This window comes from Cimex lectularius, unplaced genomic scaffold (assembly GCF_000648675.2).
Source record: "Cimex lectularius strain Harlan isolate CLEC.00 unplaced genomic scaffold, Clec_2.1 scaffold32, whole genome shotgun sequence".
NCBI classification, from domain to species: Eukaryota; Metazoa; Arthropoda; class Insecta; order Hemiptera; family Cimicidae; genus Cimex; species Cimex lectularius.
In genome coordinates, this window is record NW_019392689.1 from 1,892,535 (window position 1) to 1,915,451 (window position 22,917).

The 22,917-nt window shown below is 34.6% G+C and overlaps 1 protein-coding gene across 2 annotated transcripts; it reads left to right on the forward strand.

The window, feature by feature from the left end:
* The first annotated feature begins 1,499 nt into the window (after positions 1-1,499).
* On the forward strand, positions 1,500-16,988 carry LOC106671979 (solute carrier family 12 member 9). Of its 2 annotated transcripts, XM_014403011.2 has the most exons (15): positions 1,500-1,980; positions 7,153-7,287; positions 7,876-8,010; positions 8,071-8,273; positions 9,049-9,259; positions 9,325-9,594; positions 9,845-9,925; positions 12,268-12,475; positions 12,545-12,746; positions 14,479-14,724; positions 14,782-14,930; positions 14,992-15,171; positions 15,231-15,348; positions 15,407-15,654; positions 15,712-16,988. In XM_014403011.2, the coding sequence occupies exons 1-15, from the start codon at positions 1,692-1,694 to the stop codon at positions 15,893-15,895; spliced, it is 2,859 nt and encodes a 952-aa protein (XP_014258497.1). In that variant the 5' UTR covers positions 1,500-1,691; the 3' UTR covers positions 15,896-16,988. The 2 variants fall into 2 exon arrangements, with proteins under 2 accessions (XP_014258497.1, XP_014258498.1); XM_014403012.2 differs by lacking the exon at positions 9,845-9,925.
* Positions 16,989-22,917: the final 5,929 nt, after the last annotated feature.

A 22,917-nucleotide genomic window follows, 5' to 3' on the forward strand; every position in this document is an offset into this window, starting at 1 on the left:
ATAAAGGTCGTCCGCATATAGCATTCTTTCACAGGAAAGTTCTATGCATGTCAAAACATTGTTGATTGCAACACAAAATAATATAGGACTTAGTACACTGCCCTGTGGCACTCCGTTCTCCTGAACATAGCTACCCGACAGTGACGATCCACATCTCACTCTGAAAACTCGGTCATTGAGATAATTACAAATAAATTGTAGTAAATTACTGTCTATCTCGAAACTTAGGAGGGTATCTATGACAGACGCCTCCAAGTGCGATCAAAAGCATTTTGAATATCAAGAAATACCGCCAGTAACTTATTTTTCTTTAGAAACGATTTACATATAGAGTGTTCAAGTTGTACATGATTGTCTCTTGTTCCTCTATTTTTCCTGAATCCACTTTGCCATGATGGTAACAACTCTTTATTCTCCAGATACCAATACAGCCTGTTTGTTATCATTTTTTCCATTAACTTGTACATGGAGCAAGTTAAGGATATAGGGCGATAGCTTTTAACTTCGTGTGCTGGCTTATCTGCTTTTAGTAGTGGTATGGTAATTGCCATATTCGGGAATTTTCCAGTTAAATAAATCCTGTTAATTATTTTAAGAATGACCATTTTATCAGTTTATTTCAAGTTCTTAATGAAGCTAATACAAATATTGTCGGGTCCCGAGGACGTATCGCTGCGAGAATTAAGAGCCACTGCGAATTCCACAGGTGTGAAAGAGTAATTTAGTGGGTCGGAGGAGTTTGGTGTGACGATTATGGGTGACATTTCTCGATTGTTTTTTATGGCCATGAACGAATCGTCAAAATTTGCTGAAGAAGAGACATTTTGATAATGTTCGGCAAAAGTCTCAGCTATGGTTTTGGAATCCGCAATGCACCGTCCATCGCTTAATTCGATGAACGTAATTGTTGTATATTAATTATATATATAGTTTATGTTTACAACTCTTTTAGAACTTGTAACTGGGTATATTTACCCGAATAAATAAAAAAATGGCTATGTATGTAAATAGCAGCTGCGCTAAGGAAAGGAATGTATAACATTGTACTTGTACCAATTAATTATTCTTTTCATCTAAGGTTTTTGGTTGAAGTGAAAAATTACTGTCACGAACGGGATTAGAAACCACGACCTTACGCTCAATACGCCGCTGCTCTAACCACTTGAGCTATGGTGACTTCAAGGTCGTGAGATGGAATCCCGCTCGTGAAACTATTTTTTCACCTCAACCAAAAACCTTAAAAGAAAAGAATAATTAATTGGAATAATTAATATAATAATTAATTATGGCCACTAAACAAATATGAATTCTACTTGTATTTGTTGATAAAAAGTATAATAATTATTATTATATAATAAATTAAAATTCAAAAACAACAAATTAATAAAGATTGGATTTTAGTGTGCTTACTGGGCGAAACCATGCAAGGTTTCAGATGGGATTGGGAACAGGGAAACTTGAAAAGCCAGTTGGCAAGCTTGTCCCTTGACAGTTCTAATGTTGATATGGTGGTACTGGTGGCTACTGGCTACGTCATATGTATTTGAAACAAGGGGCGAGCCGTTTCCAGTCCAGTTTCCAGTTCCCCTTTCCATTTGAAACGTTTTTATTTCGAGACAGGTTGTATTTAAATCGATAATGTTCGGACACGGGTGTTGGGTTGGTGATTGTTGAGCCTCGAGCGAAGGACAATGTTGAGATCTCCACCTCAGGAAGCAATAACAATGGACAACACGAGTATTAACAACGGAGGCGAGAGAGTGGGCGACTCAGGGATGACCCTGCCAGGGGTGCTGTACCGTCGTGTCACAGGACTTTGCGGCTTTAACTGTTTTTCCGGTGGAAAGAAGACCGACGAAGGATATGTCGAATTCGGCCAGAGTGACGAGCTCTCACCAGGGCGGACCCTCGGCACCTTCGCCGGTGTTTTCAGCCCCGTCGCTTTGTCCATGTTCAGCGCCCTTCTCTATCTTCGTGTCGGTATGTAATTCCCTGTCGATTATTTAAATTTCAAATTTAAAACATTTATTTATAGTAATTATTAATTTACGAAAAAGGTTTCCTTAATTGCATGTACATTTGTCAAAGGCAATGTCACTCGCCAAAAGATTTGTTTCGGTAGTTTTTTTTTCATCTGCCAACAGCTGTATGAGGTACTAGGTTCTATGACTGTCAGGTTATGAAACATTATTGGTCGGAGTTCTTGACCAAAAGATCCATTTTCAAATAATCTAAGGCTGATTCATCGCCTCCCACCAAAACGTTAATTCTTTCTATACCTCTTGATTTTACTTTTCAAAACTGTTAAAATTTAGTATTTACGGTTTATACACTGATGTACAAAAATCAACTCGCTACCCTCAAATTTTATTGTATTTAGGTTTAATCATATTGTGCATACCAAAAATAGGCATGATTGTAAAAATAAGACATTTAAATGTTTATTACCTAATTCTAAAAAAATTAAGTAATGAAAAAAAATAAAACCTTGCCATGTTTGAGTAGTGGTAAGAAGAGGTCCACGAACAGGATGCTAGGCTCTGATATTACTATTGAGCTTTCCTGTTGTATTACTGTGGTTTCGAGGAGCCTTTCGTAGGTCTATTGTCTCTCTCGTCTGTAGACCTAGGTCGACCCTTCCTGGCCTTCTAGTGTGAAGCCTGTCTCCTCATCTCTATAGAGTGATTTATCCTTTAAGCTTAGGCCTTTTTCAGACTGGGTGGCGAGTTGATTCAACTAGTTGAATGGAGAGGTGTCAAGGATTGTAGCCCAGGTAGCAAATGATTGGACTGCTCGGTATTCATCCTTCACACCAGTCGTCTAGTTGAATCACCACGGAAAGTGTTGCAATTGCAAGTTTTATTGTGGAGCAATTCATTGAAAAAATGTGTGTTAGTCCCACGATATGGGACATGGGGTGTGAGAAGTATAGTGACAAAATTAAAAGAAGTGAAACTTGGGGGGAAGAGCACAACAGTATTTGTGAGAAAGCGCCCGTTTCCCAATTGTATAACAACGGATAAACCCACACTTTTCTTTACTGGGCTTCCTCCTTTTTTGCTGCTTTTCTTTTTTGCAAAAGAGCTAGCACAATAAGTGCTCCTGCTTCCTCGGGTTCTAACATCGTACTTTCTCTGACTTCCCGTTTGGAAGAGAGGTTAATTCCACAAGTTATCCGGTGTGAAACCAGCAAAGAAAGTCTTTACAATGCAGTAAACTAGTTAAGAATCAACTCGGCAACTTAGTCGAATCAACTAAACTGCCTCATCTGATAGAGGCCTACAAAGAAAGATTTTTTCCCTTTAATACTGAGTATTTCCACCTCTGGCACAGATCATGTTCGTTAAACACCTTTGCATTCCTTGGAAAAGATTTCTGATAAAATCTTGAGGAATTCTGGCCCATTCAAGAACAGCTGTTTCTAACTCTTCTAGGGTGTGAGGACCTGGGATTCGCCGAAGTACTTGTCGCCTAAGTTGATCCCAAATGTGTTCGGTTGGGTTCTAATTTGGGCTTTACCTGGCCACACCAAGCACCCAAGCCCAACTTCATTACCTAATCATCCACAATCTGATCTATGGGGTCTGGCATTATCTGCATTAGTAATGTGGGGGCAAATGGGCACATGTCCTCTGATTATATCTTGCAAGTACCATTGTGATGCACAACAATAAATTTAGTGCAGGCGTTCAAGGAAATGCCAGAACCTCAATGACCCACTGTCGAATGATACCTGACATCTGAGGAACCACACAGCATGGGGCGCACCTTACTCCTGAGCATCTACATATGAAATTACGCCTGTCTGAAAATTTGATGCCAGCTCTCACCTCAACTGTAAAGAGTTAAAACTTATCTCCAAATTTCCGATGTCCATTCACATGTCTCCATGTGAATTGAAGCCTTGCCATGTTCTGAGTTGTGGTAAGAAGAGGTCCACGAGTAGGATCCTGGGCCCTGAGGTTTTTTTCATTGAGCCTTCTTCTTACAGTCCTGGAGGAAATTGAAAAATTTTGAACTTGTTTTACTTATGTGTAATTTTCTCCTGGCGTCTCCATACGCCCGTCTGAAGATTTAAGGCGACCTCTCACTTCATCTGTAAATTGACTATCTGTCCCAATCTTCTAATGGTCCAATTCACATGTCCCCATACAAATTGAAGCCTGGTCATTTTCTGAGCTGCGAACCTGATGTTATTTTCATTGAGCCTTCTTGTTACAGCCCTGGAGGAAATTGAAACATTTCTGACTTGTCTTATCATATTGCTTTTCTATTCTTCAATCTTTTTTGATTCAAAACTATAAAAATTGTCTGCTTAGTTTTACTTAAGAGGGCAAGATTGTTTTTCCCTAGCTTCACCACAGGATGTTTCTGTTTTTTTTTTTGGTTTCTTTCTTATCTAAAGTCTATGCTTGTAGTTGTTGAGAGAATTTTTTAAATTATTTATTACCCTGATATCTATTGTTTTTTTTAGGTTTAAAATTATTCGTAGCAACAGGATATAAAAAGAATTTAACTTTTAGTTTATTTAATTTAATGATCCATTATCCTGAACAAAACATCCATTTTTAGATATCTAATAATGGTTAATTGTTGACAATATCTCATCACCAAAATCAATTCTTGCAACTCATCGTCTTTCCCAAACCCAAACTGATAAAATTATCTGCTTAGATAATGTAAGAGTTGAGATTAGTTAGTTAAATGCAATTGCGTTTGCTCACAATCTTGACCAACAAATTATTAATTTTGGACATTCTTGATTTTTGGACTGCCAGGTTAAGCGACTTGTCTTCTTGGTCCATTTAAAAAATAAATGAATAAAAGAACTAATATCCGTTTAAGTATTTCTTCATTTTTTTCTGATTAAAAATGATAAATATTATCTGTTAAATAAAATAAAATATATAAATAATATATTTGACAGGAGATTGAATGGCACAATTACACAGAAGACAAACACTTTGAGCCCGAAGTTGATCTCAATAAAGATCGAAACGTTGGCAATGAAGAAAATGTTTTTCTGAAACCTACACCACACCAGATCGCATCTCACGATTTCTGAATATTTATCGATTAACAGTCACTAATCACCACACATTAAAATATAATTTTTAGTTTGGGAACACTGCCTTTTCATTTCTTTCTTTCACAGAATCAATTTGTAACTGTTAATAAGGCATTGCATTTTGATAATACTGAAGATAGTCTTAAAAAGCAATAAGCTCATATCAGTTGTCACTTGTTTAATGCGATGTTCTTCCTTGGGTATTTTCCTCAAAACTGGAAGACAGCGAACCTTATTTTTATTAACAAACCCAAAAAGCCTGCCGAGAATCCCTCAAGTTATAGACCCATTAGCCTGTTGAGTGCACTTAGTAAGATATTCGAAAAGTGCATTCAGCACCATCTTTACCTACACATTAATGCTAATAGCATTATCATAGATGAGCAGCACGGCTTTAGACCGGGCCTCTCTACAGCCACCCAACTCACTCGCGTAGTAGATCATGTTACCAACATGTTCAACAACAAAAAACATACTGGGATGGTCCTCTTAGACATGGAGAAGGCCTTTGATTTGGTCTGGCGGGACAGTATAGTATACAGAGATACATTGAAATGAATTTCCCTGGATATCTTATAAAATTTGTCATGGCCTACTTAAAAAACCGTTGTTTCCATGTTTCCCTAAACAATGAAACTTCCAGGCCTTTCCCAATTGCCGCCGGAGTTCCCCAAGGTTCAATCCTAGGGCCATGCTTGTTCCTCCTTTTTATAAATCCACTCCCCTCACTGAGAAATTGCAATGCGCTTTATGCGGATGACATTGCTGTCTATTGTTCATCCTGGAGGCCCAAGACAATTGTGAAAAGATTAAATGACAGCATCTCCAGGATTTGCAGGTTTTGTCACCGCTGGAAACTTAGAATTAATGTCCCGAAAACTGAGGCCATATTTTTCACAAAACAACGCCCAATATTCAAGGAAACCATTTCATTCACAGACACAAAATAGAATGGCGTGAGGGGGTAAAGTACTTGGGTTTAACTCTGGACCGAAAACTTAACTTCTCTCGGCATATAAACAATATAGTAACGAAAGGTAAAATAGCTATAAAAGTCTTATTTCCGCTGAAGGCCCGAGAGAGTGGAATGTGCTTTGAAAATAAACTAATTATATATAAAGTAGCTATTAAACCTATGCTGCTGTATGCTTGCCCAGCATGGAGTTACACATGCGAATCGAACTTCTAAAAACTGCAAGTGGTCCAAAATAAATTTCTAAGGTTTATAACCTCACTACCTCGATACATCAGAATTGGCCTCCTCCATGAGAAAGCGGGAGTGGAGTATATTAATTCCGAATTAAAACGACTGTCCAGGAATTTTTTTATCTCTCCTCCAGCAAGAACACTACTTGTAGGGATATAGGAGTGTATGATGTGAACTTTCCATGGAAACATAGAAGGATTAGGCACAATACATAAATTTAGGATCTGTGATATATTTATTGTTTCCTCTAGAGCTGTGATACTATAAAAAATTTGTGATAATTCAATTACCCGTGTAGCATTGTTCTTGTTATTCTCATTTATTTATTTATAATTTTGTTAACACATTTTTATTAATTCATTTGTTAATTGTTATCCTATTTGATACCTAGTGGGTTTTTTAAGAAGATTTTTCACACTATTTTCTTGTTTGATTAATTAAAAATAATAACAAACTAGGACTAGGAGCGTTGATAGGAAAAAGTTTTGAAATAGGACGTAAAAGTGCCCCACCACTTCTGCTTAATGAATGTTATGTAACACAATGTATAAGTTTTTTGTTTTTAATAAATGTTTATTCGTTCATTCATTCTTAATTAACAGTAATTTTTATATGTTTTACTACCGTTTAATATTTAAAAGGTCAATATGACAGATGAGATAAAACCCATGTTCTCTAGGAACATAAGACCCAATAAGAAGTAAAAAGAAAAATAGAGGCATAGTAATAATAATTTCCTCGCCTCTCTTAATTTCAGCTGGTGTATCACAAGGCCCTATTCTTGGACCTTTACTCTTTTCCACGTTTCTAAATTAGTCTAGACATTGCCATCTAAAGTTAGGTTGAAAGATTTTAATATATTTTTATTTTGTTTCAGGTTTTATTGTTGGAAACGCTGGCCTTCTAGTAACTCTTTTACAATTCATAATAGCTTATTTGATATTATTTTTCACTGTCACTTCTATTTGTGCAATATCAACAAATGGTGCTGTTGAAGGAGGAGGAGCTTATTGTATCCTTATCATCAGATTTTTTGTTCAATTGTTATCAATCACTTATCAATAACGGGTCAGATTGCATACTTTGTAAAATATGCTTGAAATAAATTACCAAATATAGTTGAAAACTTGAACAAACAAAACATAAAAAATAAATGTGTGGTGATTAGTGACCGTTAATCGATTTCTAAATAAATAAAAAATAAAAGCAATACACCTGCTAACCTTTTTTTGTGTGTTAAGAGTGAACTTCGCAAAGTCAGGAACTTGTTAAATTTAGTTTATGAAGGGTTCACCTGCTAATAAATTTAATTATTTTTACAATGTTTAATTACACTTTGGGCTTCAGGGTGTCAGTGGTTGCAGCAATTTAGGCATGATACAGCGCTCATCATTTAACTAGTAGCCCTGTATTTGAACCCAACATACTTACAAATGGGCTTATTTTTTTCTCTCTTCTTCCCCCCTCCCCCCCCCAAAAAAAAAAAAAAAAACGGCTTATACTTATATTAACATATATTTATTATTAATAAATAAATTATTTATTATTAATATATTTGTTAATAGAATGATTATACTAATCCCTTAACAGTTATCTTCAGTTATGATTAGTCGAACTTTAGGACCTGAATTTGGAGGATCAATTGGTACTCTGTTCTTCTTAGCTAATATTGTTAGCAGCGCCCTGTATGTCATAGGCTGTGCTGAAGGAATAGTCGAAAACTTTGGCCCAGGAGGTATGACATTTTAAACCCGGAATCATCAACTTTGCCTCATTAAATTTTTTCAATTTTCAGGCTATTTGAGCATAAATGGGTACGAATTGAAAGACGGCAGTTGGTGGAGGTTCGGATATTCCTCGGTGCTAAATCTACTGAACCTCCTAGTATGCCTGATCGGCGCCGGAATGTTTGCAAAGATCAGTGTTATAATATTCATAATAGTCTGCATTTCACTGGCGTCTGTTATTGTTTCGTTTGTAATGACGGGACCCATGGAGGTAATGTATACAATTTACACGATTTTTTTTGCTAATCTCCTTGAACTGATTAGTATTAAAGTGTGAAACAGTTTTTTTCCTATGGCCATGACCTTCATTCATCTGATTTAATCTAATTTACCTAAGTATTTTACACAATTCTACTAATAAAATTTCTCCAACATCATTACTAGTTCCAAAACAATAGCTTCAGAACTAAATAAAAAAATCAGTTATAAATTTCTTCTTTTATACTTCCATAAGCATACTAAAAGACATTTTTGTTTGATCTATTTATTTGTAGCTACAAGTTGTCATTTTTTTTTCATATTTGCTGCCCTGCTATAAAGTTAAATTGTACCTGAGTATGACCAAATATTTATTTCCTGTATTTTTTAGCTTGACAAAAAAAATTCTCTGAATTCTTTTTCATTTTGTGTTATTTTACTACATTTTTATGAGGCTGTTCAATTTTATTTATTAGCCATATTTCCAATGAACATGATCTATTTTTATTTTTTTACCACCACCAACCTGGTTGTTCCCTTTATAAGCAAAAACTCATAATTTTTCTTGTTGTAAGTAGAGTGAGTATTATTAAGTACGATTAGATTTGTTTGGTTTGTATATTGTATATTTAAATATAATTATTACTTCCTATTTAAAAAAAAAATCTTTTCATTTTCTCAAAGAACTGTTCAAGTATTGACATTTTTTGAAATTTAGTTTGTATTTTCAGCATTTGACCATTTTTATAAATTTAAATTATAATAAATATATCAAAATATAATTACAGATTGCAATTCCCGATGTTAATATAGACAATAGCACTAGCCATATGGTAAACGCGACATACACCGGGCTAAGTTGGCAAACTTTAAACAACAATCTCTATCAGAACTACACAAGGGATTACACGTCAAATGGGCACATGACGGATTTTGCAACTGTTTTTGGAGTATTGTTTTCCGGAGTGACTGGTATAATGGCTGGCGCGAATATGTCAGGTAAGTCAATGATGGAGAGATTTTAAGAGAAAAATTTTAACTGTTGAATTTTTTCTTTCTACAAGGTGAACTTAAAGATCCAGGAAAGAGCATCCCATGGGGAACAATGTCTGCAGTGTTTTTCACACTCGTTTCATACATCACAGTGTCAACGCTGAGTGCTGCGACTTGCTCTAGGTTCTTGATGACCACTAATTTCATGTATATGATGCCTATAAATTTAGTACCTGCGTTTATAACTGTTGGCGTGCTCACTGCAACCTTTTCCGCCTCTTTGAGTAACTTGATCGGATCTTCAAGAGTGCTGGAAGCTTTAGCGAAAGATAATATATATGGTAAGTTTTCCATGAAATATTATTTAGTCTTTGTCTCAAGATTTAAGGGCTTTGAGCTTTATCATTTAAAACAGTTTTGTTTTAATCTAGGACCAATTTCAATGGATTGGGATTTTGTGTTTTTTTATCACTGTTTATTTTCAATTGAAATTTATTGAAACAATTAAACATTTTATTTATGTAATCTGAAATGCATTAGTTTTATTTTCTGAAATGTTAAGGGTTAAGTAATAATCACCGTTTAAAACAGGAAACTTCGGCAAAGCTATTCTGCCAGCATTACGTCTTGTGTTACCTGATTGTTTATTACGTTTAGTTGCAGTGTACACAGGTATTTTTAATATTTTCTGCACAGGACTAATTTTGTTTTTCAACCTTTCCCCTATTAATACTCTAAATTGAAGTGTATTTGCTGCTTTAAATTAAAACACATACCACACTTCATGATCGTAACACATCTGTTTTATTTAATTTTGTATCATACACCGATCAAAAATACATTTAAAAAACCTTTCCTTACGGTTGAATTTGTTAAATGGCTCTAATAATTGCCGAGCTTTTGTTTATAAACTTGTCTGCGAAGCTTTTTTTTTTTATCTGACAAAAGTTATAAAGTATTGGGATAACCTGAGGTAAGTGGGTAGTGCTAGCTTAATCACTAATACACTCTAAGACAAAAAAAAAAAAAAATGTTTCTCATCTTTTGTTGTTTATCTCAAACTATGTGAAGTTTTATGGTTACATTAATTACAATATACTTGTATTAATGCAAACCAAATTAAACAAGATTGGAAATTCATGAGTTTGAATAAAAAATATTTAATTATGATGATTTGAAAGCAAATTCACCAAAACAGCTGAACATCGTTTAGAGATAGATTAAAATTTAATTAACAATTTATTACCTAGTTTTGTTCTATATAACGAGTTATCTTCTTGATATTGTCCTGTGAAACAGAATCCCATTCTTCAACAAGAGTAGTTTGAAAGTGCTCAACGCTTGTTGGAGGTGGCAAACGGTGTCTAACTCATCTCTTTATCATATGTATTCTTTAGAGTTCATGTCAGAGGAATATGGTGCCAATTCATTGTGGTAATCCTACATCTTCCAAGTAATGGGTTATAACTCAAGCTACATTCAGTCAAGCATTACCAAGCATTAACACGAAGTTGTCCCCAATAAATGGAGAGAATGGGATCACAGCTTCCAGAACTTCCTCAATACATAATAAACTAATAGATCCATTCAGATAATCAGTTGTAATGTCATGGAAGTTGATTCCACCTCGTACCATAACTGACTGTCTTGGCACATGAAGCAAAGACGCCACGTCTTCTCCACATATGATCCTGGTCATCTGATTGACACATACCAAACCGGCACTCATCTGTGAAGTGAACAGCCCTCCTCCCCAATGTTTAAGGGTCCAAATGAGCTGATTTGTGAATGGAATTCTTTCTGCTTGATATTCCGCCAGTGACCCTCACACATAAAACATTCATGCTAATAAATACATTCACTCAACACAACTTTTACACATATTATACAACTACTTAATTGAGGATCGATGGCTACTCAATATTCTGCCATCGACCCTCTCACATCACACATTCACACTAATAAATACATTCATTCTCAACAGAAACTAGATATACATAACTATTATTACTATATATAATATAAGAACCCTGTCTCCTCCAAGAATTAGACCAGGGGACCCAAATACCTGCTGTCATGCTCAAGCAAAATTCTCATTTGAGGTGGCATTCCAGCACGCTCTCTGTAGGAGCCAAGTAATCGCACCCTTCAATTAGCTGGGACACATCGAGCAATCTTTCTCTGCTTGCTGGGCACGTACACCCAAAAGTAAGTGTCGTGTGTCCTTGCAAGGCCCTGTTCTTAATCAGGTGATGATGACCCTTCTTCTATGAGTCAGATCCTCGGGATGTCTAGAGGCTAGGATATTCTTATGATGCCTTCTGATGCTGTCTTAGAGATCATCCTTACTCCCCCCCCCTTGGAGTTGACTACCTATCGGTGCTGTTAAACGACAGTTCCGTAATGCGGTAGGAGGAATAAAACGATCATCTCTAGACAATTTTAAACCATTGACCGTTGAGGATGGCAGGCATGGCACACCCAGGACTTGGGCTATAATGGACACTACATCCATCGTTGGGCAAAGCATCTTTTTTTAAATTAATTAATTTTTTTATTTTGAGTGTAGATAAGTATTATAATAATTTACGTGTAATTTGGACTTCTATAAAATAACAAATAATAGTAATTTTATGATGTAAGGGACAAAGTATTAATTAGGAATCAATGGATTTCATGGTTAGGCAACAATAAAGTAATAATGATGATCATAAAAAAAATTCTTTACTGTTCTATCTATCAGCACTGTAATTAAGCACTAATATTATTAATTAAAATGGAGATAATTATAAAAATAATAAAATAAAATAAATCTTTGGAGACCTTATAGTAGCCAGATTGGTTTATCTGACAGAGAAATTGTAAAGAAAACAGGTTGAATTGTTCACAGATACGATAATACTTTTTTTAAAAATGAAAATGAAAAATAACCGAGATTCTAATTATTAATGTGGGTTTCTTGAGTTTGTGGAATTTTAAACACTTAATTATGTCCTTTTTGTGTATTTTTTTAGGTCGGCTTCTTACTTGCATAACCAAAGGAGTTTACCAAGGGAACCCAGTCGCCGCGGTGTTTTCTTCTTGGTTCCTTGTACAAATCATACTTTTGATCGATTCTCTTAACATCATCGCACAGATCAACTCTGTCCTCTTCCTTCTTAGCTATTTTGCGACAAACCTTGCCTGCCTTGGTCTCGATCTGACATCCGCTCCAAATTTCAGGTCAGTTACATGACTCAAATTAAGAGGAATTTCAGTATTTGAATTAAAAGTTTGATTTGATTTTTTTAGGCCGTCGTTCAAATATTTCTCCTGGTCGACAGCTCTAATCGGCATTGTAGGAACATTGGTGATGATGTTCGTAATCAACCCACTTTATGCGATTTCTTCCATTGTTCTCTGCTTTCTGCTCATTGTTTTGCTTCATTTATTCTCACCTTCCTCTCAGACAGCAGACTGGGGATCAATCACACAAGCTCTTATCTTCCATCAGGTAAAATAAAACAAAATATATAATACAGATGTAGTAAAAATTATTGGGATGTCAATAGCATTTTTCAATAATTCAGTTTTATTTCTTGGGTTTTGAAGCAATGTGTATTTAGTTATATTTGGACTTTTTCCCAAAGGGTTGTCACTCCCTGATGTGTTGACCTTAGAGTTTATATGTCAGGGAGTTATGGGTCACTAGTATCCCCCTTAAGCCAGATGCCTGTGAGATCATCGCTTCCCTACAACGGGGTTAGGCTCCAGCGGGGCTATCGATAGCTAGATCACTACTGCATGCAAACTATAATCTAACCTAATGTTACTTAAATTGGATCAGTCGCTCATATAAATACATTCATATGAAAGGATGGGGGCTTGGGCAAAAGAAATAGTTAAATAAATTAAAATAAAATCTGTACACTCAGGGTCCAGGCAATTGCCGGGTCAGCTTTCTGCTGATAGAGTCGTTCCCATGCACCAAAAAGGAGCCGATTCCTCTGTTCCCGGCTATGAAGATTTGCTTAAAAAAAATTAATTATTTTATTATGGAAAGTCGTGTCGGGACAATTCTTGGGAACAGATAAAGGAAAACGAGTGTATGAAACGGGCCTTTTATGCACGTGGGTTTTACTTCCTGGTTAAAATTGGTTTATTTTCAATATTATATTTGGGTTAATTTTGGTTGAATTTGGAGTGCGATAGTTCATAAAATTGGTTGTATTTTCAATCTTGTATTTGGGTTAATTTTGGTTGAATTTAGAATATGATAGTTGGTTAAATTGGTTGTATTTTCAATCTTGTATTTAGGGTAATTTTGGCCGAATTTAGAATGCGATAGTTGGTTAAAATTGGTTGTATTTTCAATATTGTATTTACGTTAATTTTGGTTGAATTTAGAATGTGATAGTTGGTTGTATTTTCAATCTTGTATTTAGGTTAATTTTGGTTGAATTTAGAATGTGATAGTTGGTTGTATTTTCAATCTTGTATTTAGGTTAATTTTGGTTGAATTTAGAATGCGATAGTTGGTTAAAATTGGTTGTATTTTCAATCTTGTATTTAGGTTAATTTTGGTTGAATTTAGAATGCGATAGTTGGTTAAAATTGGTTGTATTTTCAATCTTGTATTTAGGTTAATTTTGGTTGAATTTAGAATGGGATAGTTGGTTAAAATTGGTTGTATTTTCAATCTTGTATTTAGGTTAATTTTGGTTGAATTTAGAATGCGATAGTTGGTTAAAATTGGTTGTATTTTCCATATTGCATTCTGGTTAATTTTAGTTGTTTCTTGGGTTTCTCTATCATGCTACTACTCTCAACATGACACACAATAATGACACATCTACACAGAAAACAAACACTTTGAGCCCTGAAGATGATCTCAATAAAGATTGAAATGCTGGTACGATAAACAAAAAAAATTGTAAACCTATGTCAACCAGCATCTCATGATCTCCAAATAATCATTGGCTAATGGCTACTAAACACCACACACACTATTAATAATCTAATTTAAATTAGAGTCAGTGGGTACTCCTTAAACCCACACTGTCAGAGCAGCAATGGTGGCACTATATTTCACCATCAGCCCTCATCACTCACTCTAATAAGTACACGCATTCAAACGAAACACAATGACAAAACACAGAATATGTGAAATGGAATATGAATTTATTAAATTTTTTAAATTTAATATGAAAGAAATTTTTTTATTTATTAATTTTTTTCTTAACCAGGTTAGGAAATACCTACTCATGCTTGATTCAAGAAAAGACCATGTCAAGTTCTGGAGACCTCAAGTTTTACTTCTAGTTGCAAACCCAAGGGGCTCAACACCCTTGGTTCATTTTGTGAACGACATGAAAAAATCAGGACTTTACGTGCTTGGCCATGTTATCGTGGGCAAAGAATTTTCAGAGCTTGATTCCGACCCGACTGTTCCACTTAATTCAAAATGGCTTTCTTTTGTCGACCATTTGAGGGTAAGTCATTTCAACAAGCCTGTGTTTAATTTGTTTAACTTTTTTTCTGTATTCAAGGTGAAAGCTTTTGTCGAGCTGACAGTTGCTAGGAGTCTCAGGGAAGGTTTGAACCACTTGTCTCATTTGGCCGGCCTTGGAGCCATGAAGCCAAATACAATAGTGTTAGGCTTCAGGGATAATCAAGGCCCAGTGGATTTTTTCAAACAGTAAATCCCTTGCAAGCTGTACCTTGAAATAATTGTTTTATTCAATGCTTCGTTTTTTCAGTATTGGCTCGGATTACATGACTGATAAATTTGAGCATGAGAGAGATTTTGAACTGCGAGATGAACAAAGCCAAGTTGACCCCGAGGAATATGTCTATCTCATTTCTGATATTTTGAGAATGCAAAAGAATATTTGTATCGCTAGGCATTTTCACAATTTCAGCAAACTGCAAATTGCCAAGTGAGTAAAAGTTTTTTGGGACAAATAACAAATGGTAATTAATTGTTTTCATTTTTCAGGACGAGCAATTATAAATATATCGACGTCTGGCCGGTGAATTTCTTCAAACCTTCTGCCAATGATGTGAACGATACAACAAGTCTTTTTATGCTTCAGCTATCATGCATCATTCATATGGTAAACGATAGTAAAAACTGAAAAGGATAAGTGAATGTTAAAATGATGTATTTTATAGGTTCAAGGTTGGAAACACCTTAGGCTGAGAGTATTACTATGCGAAGACCAGGCTTCAATTTCCGATCTGACAGATTTTTCTATTAGGAGATCAACAACTCACACACAAGTGAGACTACTTCTGGACTGCCTGCGTATCAAGGCCGAGATCGAGCACGTTGAGAATTGGTCGAGGCTGAGGGCATCTTTGCGAGGGAGCGAAATGAGCTTGGATAAAAATAACGAAACATCAAGATTGTATTTAACAAAGTAAGTCCTATAAATTGACTCTTTTTTTCACGTTAAAAATGGCCAAATCTGTTTTAGTGTTAATAAATTGATCCTGAGCAAATCGACAGACACCGCGATTAGTTTTCTGTATCTGGAACGACCTCCAAGTGACCCGTCTCTGTCTCAAGACTATTTAGACTCCCTTACGGAGCTTACTGCGAACCTGCGGCCCTGTTTACTCGTACACGGCATCAGGGCAGTAACGTCAATGACATTATAGTGCATGAATGCATTACATAAATATTAGATCTAACAGCTGATCATCATAAAAAATTAACATTCCAAGAAAAAAGTGGAGGGAAATTTTCTGTTTTAATTACCAAAGGCAATGTGCTGTATTTTATAATTTATTTTATAAAAAAATATATGTATTAAGAAAAAAGGCAAGTGAAAAAAAATGAAAATACAGTATCACAATTATTAACTAATCTATAAAAACGTGTTATTATTAATTACAAAATAAAGCCACCAATTGAATTGGAGACTTCTTACTTTGTTAAATGAGTTGTAACTAAATGAGGGATATTTGAAAAATGAATAATTTTAATTTTTCAATTTAGTTTTAAAATTTCTGGATTCACTTACCATTTACTTTTTTGTCTACATTCGAACAATTTTTGTATTAGAATAATTTTAAATGTATCAAACATAATTTGACACAAACCAGGGCAATTTTTTTCTTCAATTTAGTAAGCATTTAGTCCATGTTACTATCCTTAGCGCACAAATATTTTTTTTAAATTTACTGCGTAAACATTCCATTAAAAACAAAGAAACAAAACCAACACACAATGATATTATAAAATATAAATAGGTTAGAATGCAACATATCTTCTAGTTTGTAGTCTTCCAGATATATAAGCAATTAACATAAATTGTGCTTTAGACTGAAAAAAAGAAAAAAAGGATGTAATTAACAATCTGACTTAATATTTTTTTACAAGACCATACATAAAACAGCATATTTTTACAATGTATGAAATGTGTTGGCATGTTACAGGAAAAACAATTACAAAACAAATTGCTAACCTTTATATTCACAGGGTTTAAGAAAAAATAATATAAGCCGTTAATATAAAATCAATTTGTATTATTGGTAAGTGTTATTTATATATGTACTTGAGATGAGATTATTTATTAGTTTATTTATTTTGATATTTTATTAATATAACCGTATTATATAATAATGTTTCTTCAGCCTTAGAACTTTATTATTTTTATCAATTTAACAATTTCTGTCTAAAAGTTGTTGAGCAAATGATATGTATTACATTCGGGTGAGCAAATAAAAATGTCTGTTTTCAATTTTTCAATTTCCTATTTATGTTTAAAATCCTTGAATACCTTGCAGGTTATTATTTTTATTTATTTATTGTTTCCTAGTATCTAGTGCATTAACCAAGTATCAGTTTGAATTATTGTATAATTTTTTGAATAGCGGTTCAAAAATTCTAGAGGTGAGTGTAGAAACCAAACCTCACAGCTGTGAGTATGACATGCTAATAATTTGGCTACCTTTGTCCCCACTATTGTTACTGGTTTGATTAATTAATAATTAATTTAATACATCATAGAATTATTATTAGTTTGTATATTTTAATAATTGATCAATCATAGATTCCGTCGAATATGAAATTCTCATTATATTGCACCATTACCACAAACAGAAGTTTACAGATGGCGAAATGGCACAACTTTGATGGTCCAGTTTAACTTAACACAAACAGGGCATTTGAGACCCAGGTCACTCCTTAGACGATCATTGACTATTGTTTTTCTTCACCTGGAATGTTGGTTCAGCGAGAAAAAAAAGTTTAAATAATTTTCAGGGTTGAAACAATAAATTTCAGTAAAAGATTAATTTTTTCAATAAAAGTATGGTTTTAAGTTGAGAAGATCTTACCCAGACAGATGGACATAGTGTCCGTTATGTAGTCCAAGTACTACTGGATGTGCGTGCTGTACCATCCATGGTAGTTTACAGTGGTTTAGGGCTACCGGAAGTTTCAATTGAAGAGTAAGCAGTACTGCAGCTAGAGATGATAGTTTTACTGCTCTTTCTACACGATGGAACTATTATTTGGTGCCTTCCTTGATGGGTAGTCAACTCCAAACAGTCCCTAATACAAGGGATGAACACTAAAACAGTTATAGAAGGTTTCGTGAGAATATTCTAGTCTCTAGACATCCTGCATCAGGTCCTCTACTAATGGAGAGGCATCTCGCATGGACACTTAAACAATGAATGGGGGGCTGATATCTTCATTTATGAGTGCTGGTTTGTTTTGTAGCAATCAGTGACCAGGACCATGTGGGAAAAGACGTGAAGAATGCTTTGCTCCGTGTGCCATGTGCGTGTCACTCATTTCAAAGACAGTTATGGTATGAGGTGGAATAAATATCCATGTCTGTACCTTACTGATTATCATACAGAATGCATCCTTGGCTGCCCTAAAGTTCTGGAAAATGTGATCATAGTCGCTCAATTTATTGGGGAAACTTCGTGCTAATATTTGAGTTGACCACCCATTACTTGGAGGATGTAGGGATTACCATAATGAATTAGCCAGCATGTTCTCCTGACATAAATCTCATAGAACACTTATGGGACATGATAAAGAGACGGGTTAGGCATTGTTTGCCGCCTCCAACAAGCGTGGAACAGCTTCAAACTGCTCTTGTCTCTGATTCCATCACAGCTCTTGTGATGAGATTTTTTTTCGACTTTGAATGTATTTGACAATTATTATATACACCTAATTGTCGAAGTTGCTGCATTATTAAAGAAAAATGGAAAAGCAAAATAATAATGCTATAATAATAGCAATTAAAAAATAAAAACAAAATGGGTTTTACAAAAATCGGAAACTAGGTGCTGTGTGGGCTACATAACTTGGGTATCGTCTGAGGCGGGGAGAACCATCCGGAAATTATAATTTAGACGAAAGATAAATTTACAAAAATATTTTCCCAAGTTTTACAATTATTATTAAACTCATTCATGATTTTTTTTTTTTAAATTTCCGCCCCAGAGGGTCGTCAGAGTTTCATTCCCCGATTCAACATGTTAAAGAGTAAGAAACTGAATGAAAGAACTGTGCCGACGAGATGGTTCATCAGATTTGAAACATGACCATTGAAAAATGAGAATGATTTTTTTTCTTCACTTTATACTTTGAAAAATCAGATGTAAAAATGAAGACTGGATAGACTTATTGTCATGATCATAAGATTCTTGTTTGCTGGAAGTTTCGAGTAAAATTTTGACCTTCCGCGTCCAAAAATATGAGGTACCCCAAAGATTAAGGGGCCTTAAATGAAGCCTGTACAACATTCGCAGTCCTTCTGGGGAAAAAACCCCTATAATTTCACGGGCTACAAAAACTGTGCTTTTAAGCAAAGCAAAAAGCCCTCACAAACCAAACTTAGGTGTAGGAAACATACCGATCCCGTCCCATACATAGATCGTTATTTAAAATATCGTAGTTAAGGTTGAGTATCATTGGATGAAAAATATGGTTTTACTCAAAAACTTTTTTTCGCAGTTTACTGCAGCTTAACTTTGGCAGAACTTAACTGGTGGAGTGCACCCAGTCCTAGGAAACACTAAAAACCATATGTTTTACAGGAGAGGGTGTAAGTCCAGTCACCCCCAGGCTATATAAAAGTGAGATCCCGATATCACTTTAGTCTAGTTTAGACTTTAGTCTAAAATATGTTAGCAATTGATATTTCTGAAACATACAAAAAAGTAAGAGGATTTTGCATTCATGGTACTTGTGGAATATAAATTAGAAAGTAAAAATTTAAACAAACAAAAATTGTTTTTATAAAATTTTTGTGAGTTTTACATCCGATCTCGAGGTGATGAACATATTAGATCGCTTTCAACCAATTAAGATTTATAGATGAATTTTTAGGAAACTGTGTTCGTGCATCTATGATCGATTTACAAATCAAGTAGGGGAGGGAGAGTAAAGAGAAAATGTTACTCATAACAGTAACATTGAGTAATATGAAAAAGATTTTTCTCATAGCCGTCCAATGTACACAGCGTTGTCAACAATATTATAATTTATGGAATATATTTGGGAAACATTTCCCAGGCTATTGCAATTGTAGGAAATTTTCAATTTTATCACGAAACATATCAGATACGCAGTCTTCTGTGAAAAGGTGTTACCAGATTGAATATTAACAAGGATGAAAACGGTGTTCATAGTTCTTCAACCGACAAGTGTCTCTACTGAAAACTCGACGTCTTGAAAGTTGTTCAATTTTTTAGTATCTAGATTATGAGATTAAACTGAAAAAAAGCCGACATTCTCAAGTTTCCTGAATTGTTCGATCGTAAATCATTAAAGCGATGTCGTCGGGTGAAAAACTGGGACGTTTCGATTATTTAGATTCGAATTTTCTCTCGAGATGTCTAGTGCTCACGACGTCGAGGGACGTATTTATAGGGAGAAAGAGAGGAAAAAGGACGTTGAACTTCCTCCCGGATTGTTGACTGGGTCAAATTCGTGGGCCCAGAGACCCATTTCCAGGGGAAGAGCGTGATGCTGCTCGACCTCTCCTCGATACCTAGTGCACAAAACGAAGCACACTGAAATAACGATCGGATTTCCCAATAAGGAATAACAAGCACGATTCCATGATTTAACTAAAGAATTTAATTTGACACCGTTTCATTGCCAAAATAATTTTTTTCCCGGTATGTCATTCTGACACGATCATCATTGATCTTCCCTTTTGAAGAGATTAATCTTCTCGGTAAAGCGACCTCCGGCAGATTTTCGATTACTAAAGGTCAGCTTGCTTCATATACAACGTACCGAAACTCAAACGAATACTAACTTGACATTAAGGAAGCTAATCAATCATAATCGAGTAACTTAAATCCGATTGGTTTAAAATTCTTATTTCAAAGAACTGAAAAAAGAAAGAAGAAAGACGAGAGATGCATTTCCCATTAATAATAATAGATAATCTGAAAAAGGACAAAACAACTAAAATTAAAGGTCATCAGTCCCACTTCTCAAAGATCGGTCTCAGATTTTCAGTTAAAGGAAACACACAATTAAAAAAAATGGCAGAAAAAGGAATGAAAGGACTTTTTCATTTTTTTATATTAAAAATCTAAATCCATACGGAGAAAATGAGATTTAGTTAGTTGGTGATAAATCGGTAAATAATATTGCAAAAATACTATAGAGAGCGAGAAAGAGTGAAAGAGAGAGAGAGAGAGAGAGAGAGAGAGAAGATTGAGAGATCAAAAAAGGAAAGAAAGAAAGAGAGAGGAGCGACAGGCCAAGAGAGAGAGAAGAGTCAGAGATCAAAAAAACAGAGGAGAGAAAGAGAAAGAGAGAGAGAGAGAGAGAGAGAGAGAGAGAGAGAGAGAGAGAGGAGCGACAGACCAAGAGAGAGAGAAGGGTGAAAGATCAAAAGAAATAGAGGAGAGAAAGAAAGAAAGAGAGAGAGGAACGACAGGCCAAAAGAAAGGAGAGAAAGAGAGAGAGAAGGAGGAAGAGATCAAAACAAAGAGAAAGAGAGGAAAGAAAGAGAGAGAGGATCGACAGGCCGAGAGAGATTTTGATTTGCTTTGAGAAACGATTTATTTTTACAAATCTCGCAGAGTTAGATCAATTTGACATTTCTTACGCTCAACGAGAATCCAACATTTTACATGTTTAACTTACATTACTTCTAGATGATCATATGTATATAATAATAAAAAAATGTAACAAAAAAAAACAATACAAATTGAAAATTTAAGCTGAAAGTAGATCACTAATAATAACTAAATAAAAATTTACATTCATTTAACTGTAACAAATCAATAAAGAAAGAAAATTACATAATTACAAAATTTGCTAATACAATGTTATAGATTACATACATTTAAAATTAAATTTTTATCACCTCATTACAAACTGTAATAAATCTATTAAAAAACAAATCCTGAAAAGAACTTACAAATCTGTGTAAAATAACATGCAATACATTATAATAGTTTGAATACTTAACAGATATTATAAATTCAATTATTAATCATTCTTTATTAGTACTTTTACATAAAGTTTTTTCATTTCTGATTGAGAGAGGGGGAGAGAAAGAGAGAGACCGAAAGAAAGAGAAAGAGAGCGAGATGAATAACGATTAAAAATATTTAACAATCAAGTAGATATTAGAGACGTAAATGTAATGTGAGACAATTTGACAATTGAGATAATGGGGTGGAAATAAATAATTTAATAGTAAGAACCTCTTTTCACAAGCTACTCGCAAAATCCATTGTCGTCCAGACATCCGCTTTTGAATTTATTACAGGTTAAAAACCGTTAAACTATTGTATATAAAAAATGTCACTGAAGGTGGTCTACATTATACCGAAACGCAACGGACGAATTATGCCTATTGGGGAAAAGCATATTTCCAATCCATCATCTAATTATGGAGTTTCTCAAAATAAGGACGGGCACCATCAAAAAATTAAAAATAATTGCTTAAACATACAACTAAATAATAAGGGTTATTTCATAGGTAAACCGGTCCAAAATTTAAATTTTTCTTTAAAAAACAAAATAAAATCATATAAGTTTTAGACGTGAAATGACGACCAATTGATCAAAAGGACCGGCCGTTCTTCAAACTTGAATTATTCGTGTCATTTACGTACTGACGTACATCCTCATTTCATTGATGATGACGTTAAAGATGATGATGTGATTGTAAAGTCGACAATAACAATATAGCTTGTACATTTTATAGAAGCCACGTGTACAGCTCAGTGATCAGAAATTAATTAAAAAAAACTAAACAAAATACACATTTAAATAAAGACGGCCTAGTTTCACCATATTCTCAATTCTCCAAAACCTGAAAAAAATTTAATTAAAGTATTTTTAGGAAGCTATTTCAATTTATAATTTATAATTTTCAGGATTTAAGTTAATGTAATCTATGATGGTGTAACACATGATGAAAGCGATAAGAAAGCTTCGCGGTGCGGAAACGGCTTTGTTTAACAACTAGCCATTCACTATTATTTCTCTTCGAAATCGATCCTTCGCCTGATAAAAATTAAAAAAAAAGGGGTGACGATCATTTCGACAGAAAAGCGTACACTTTCAGCCAGCCAGGGTTAAAGACAGATAACATTATCAAACGGGAACAACGAGACATCGCGGTACAAATAGTTTGTTATACTTCTGATAAGGAAGCGCAGAATGTTTGTCAAGT

Bases quoted from the DNA above. Each gene is read 5' to 3' on its own strand.
- LOC106671979 (XM_014403011.2), top strand. From the start codon at position 1,692: ATGTTGAGATCTCCACCTCAGGAAGCAATAACAATGGACAACACGAGT. The intron at 1,981-7,152 runs GTATGTAATTCC...ATTTTGTTTCAG, and splicing joins CCTTCTCTATCTTCGTGTCG to GTTTTATTGTTGGAAACGCT. The intron at 7,288-7,875 runs GTATCCTTATCA...AGTTATCTTCAG, and splicing joins TGAAGGAGGAGGAGCTTATT to TTATGATTAGTCGAACTTTA.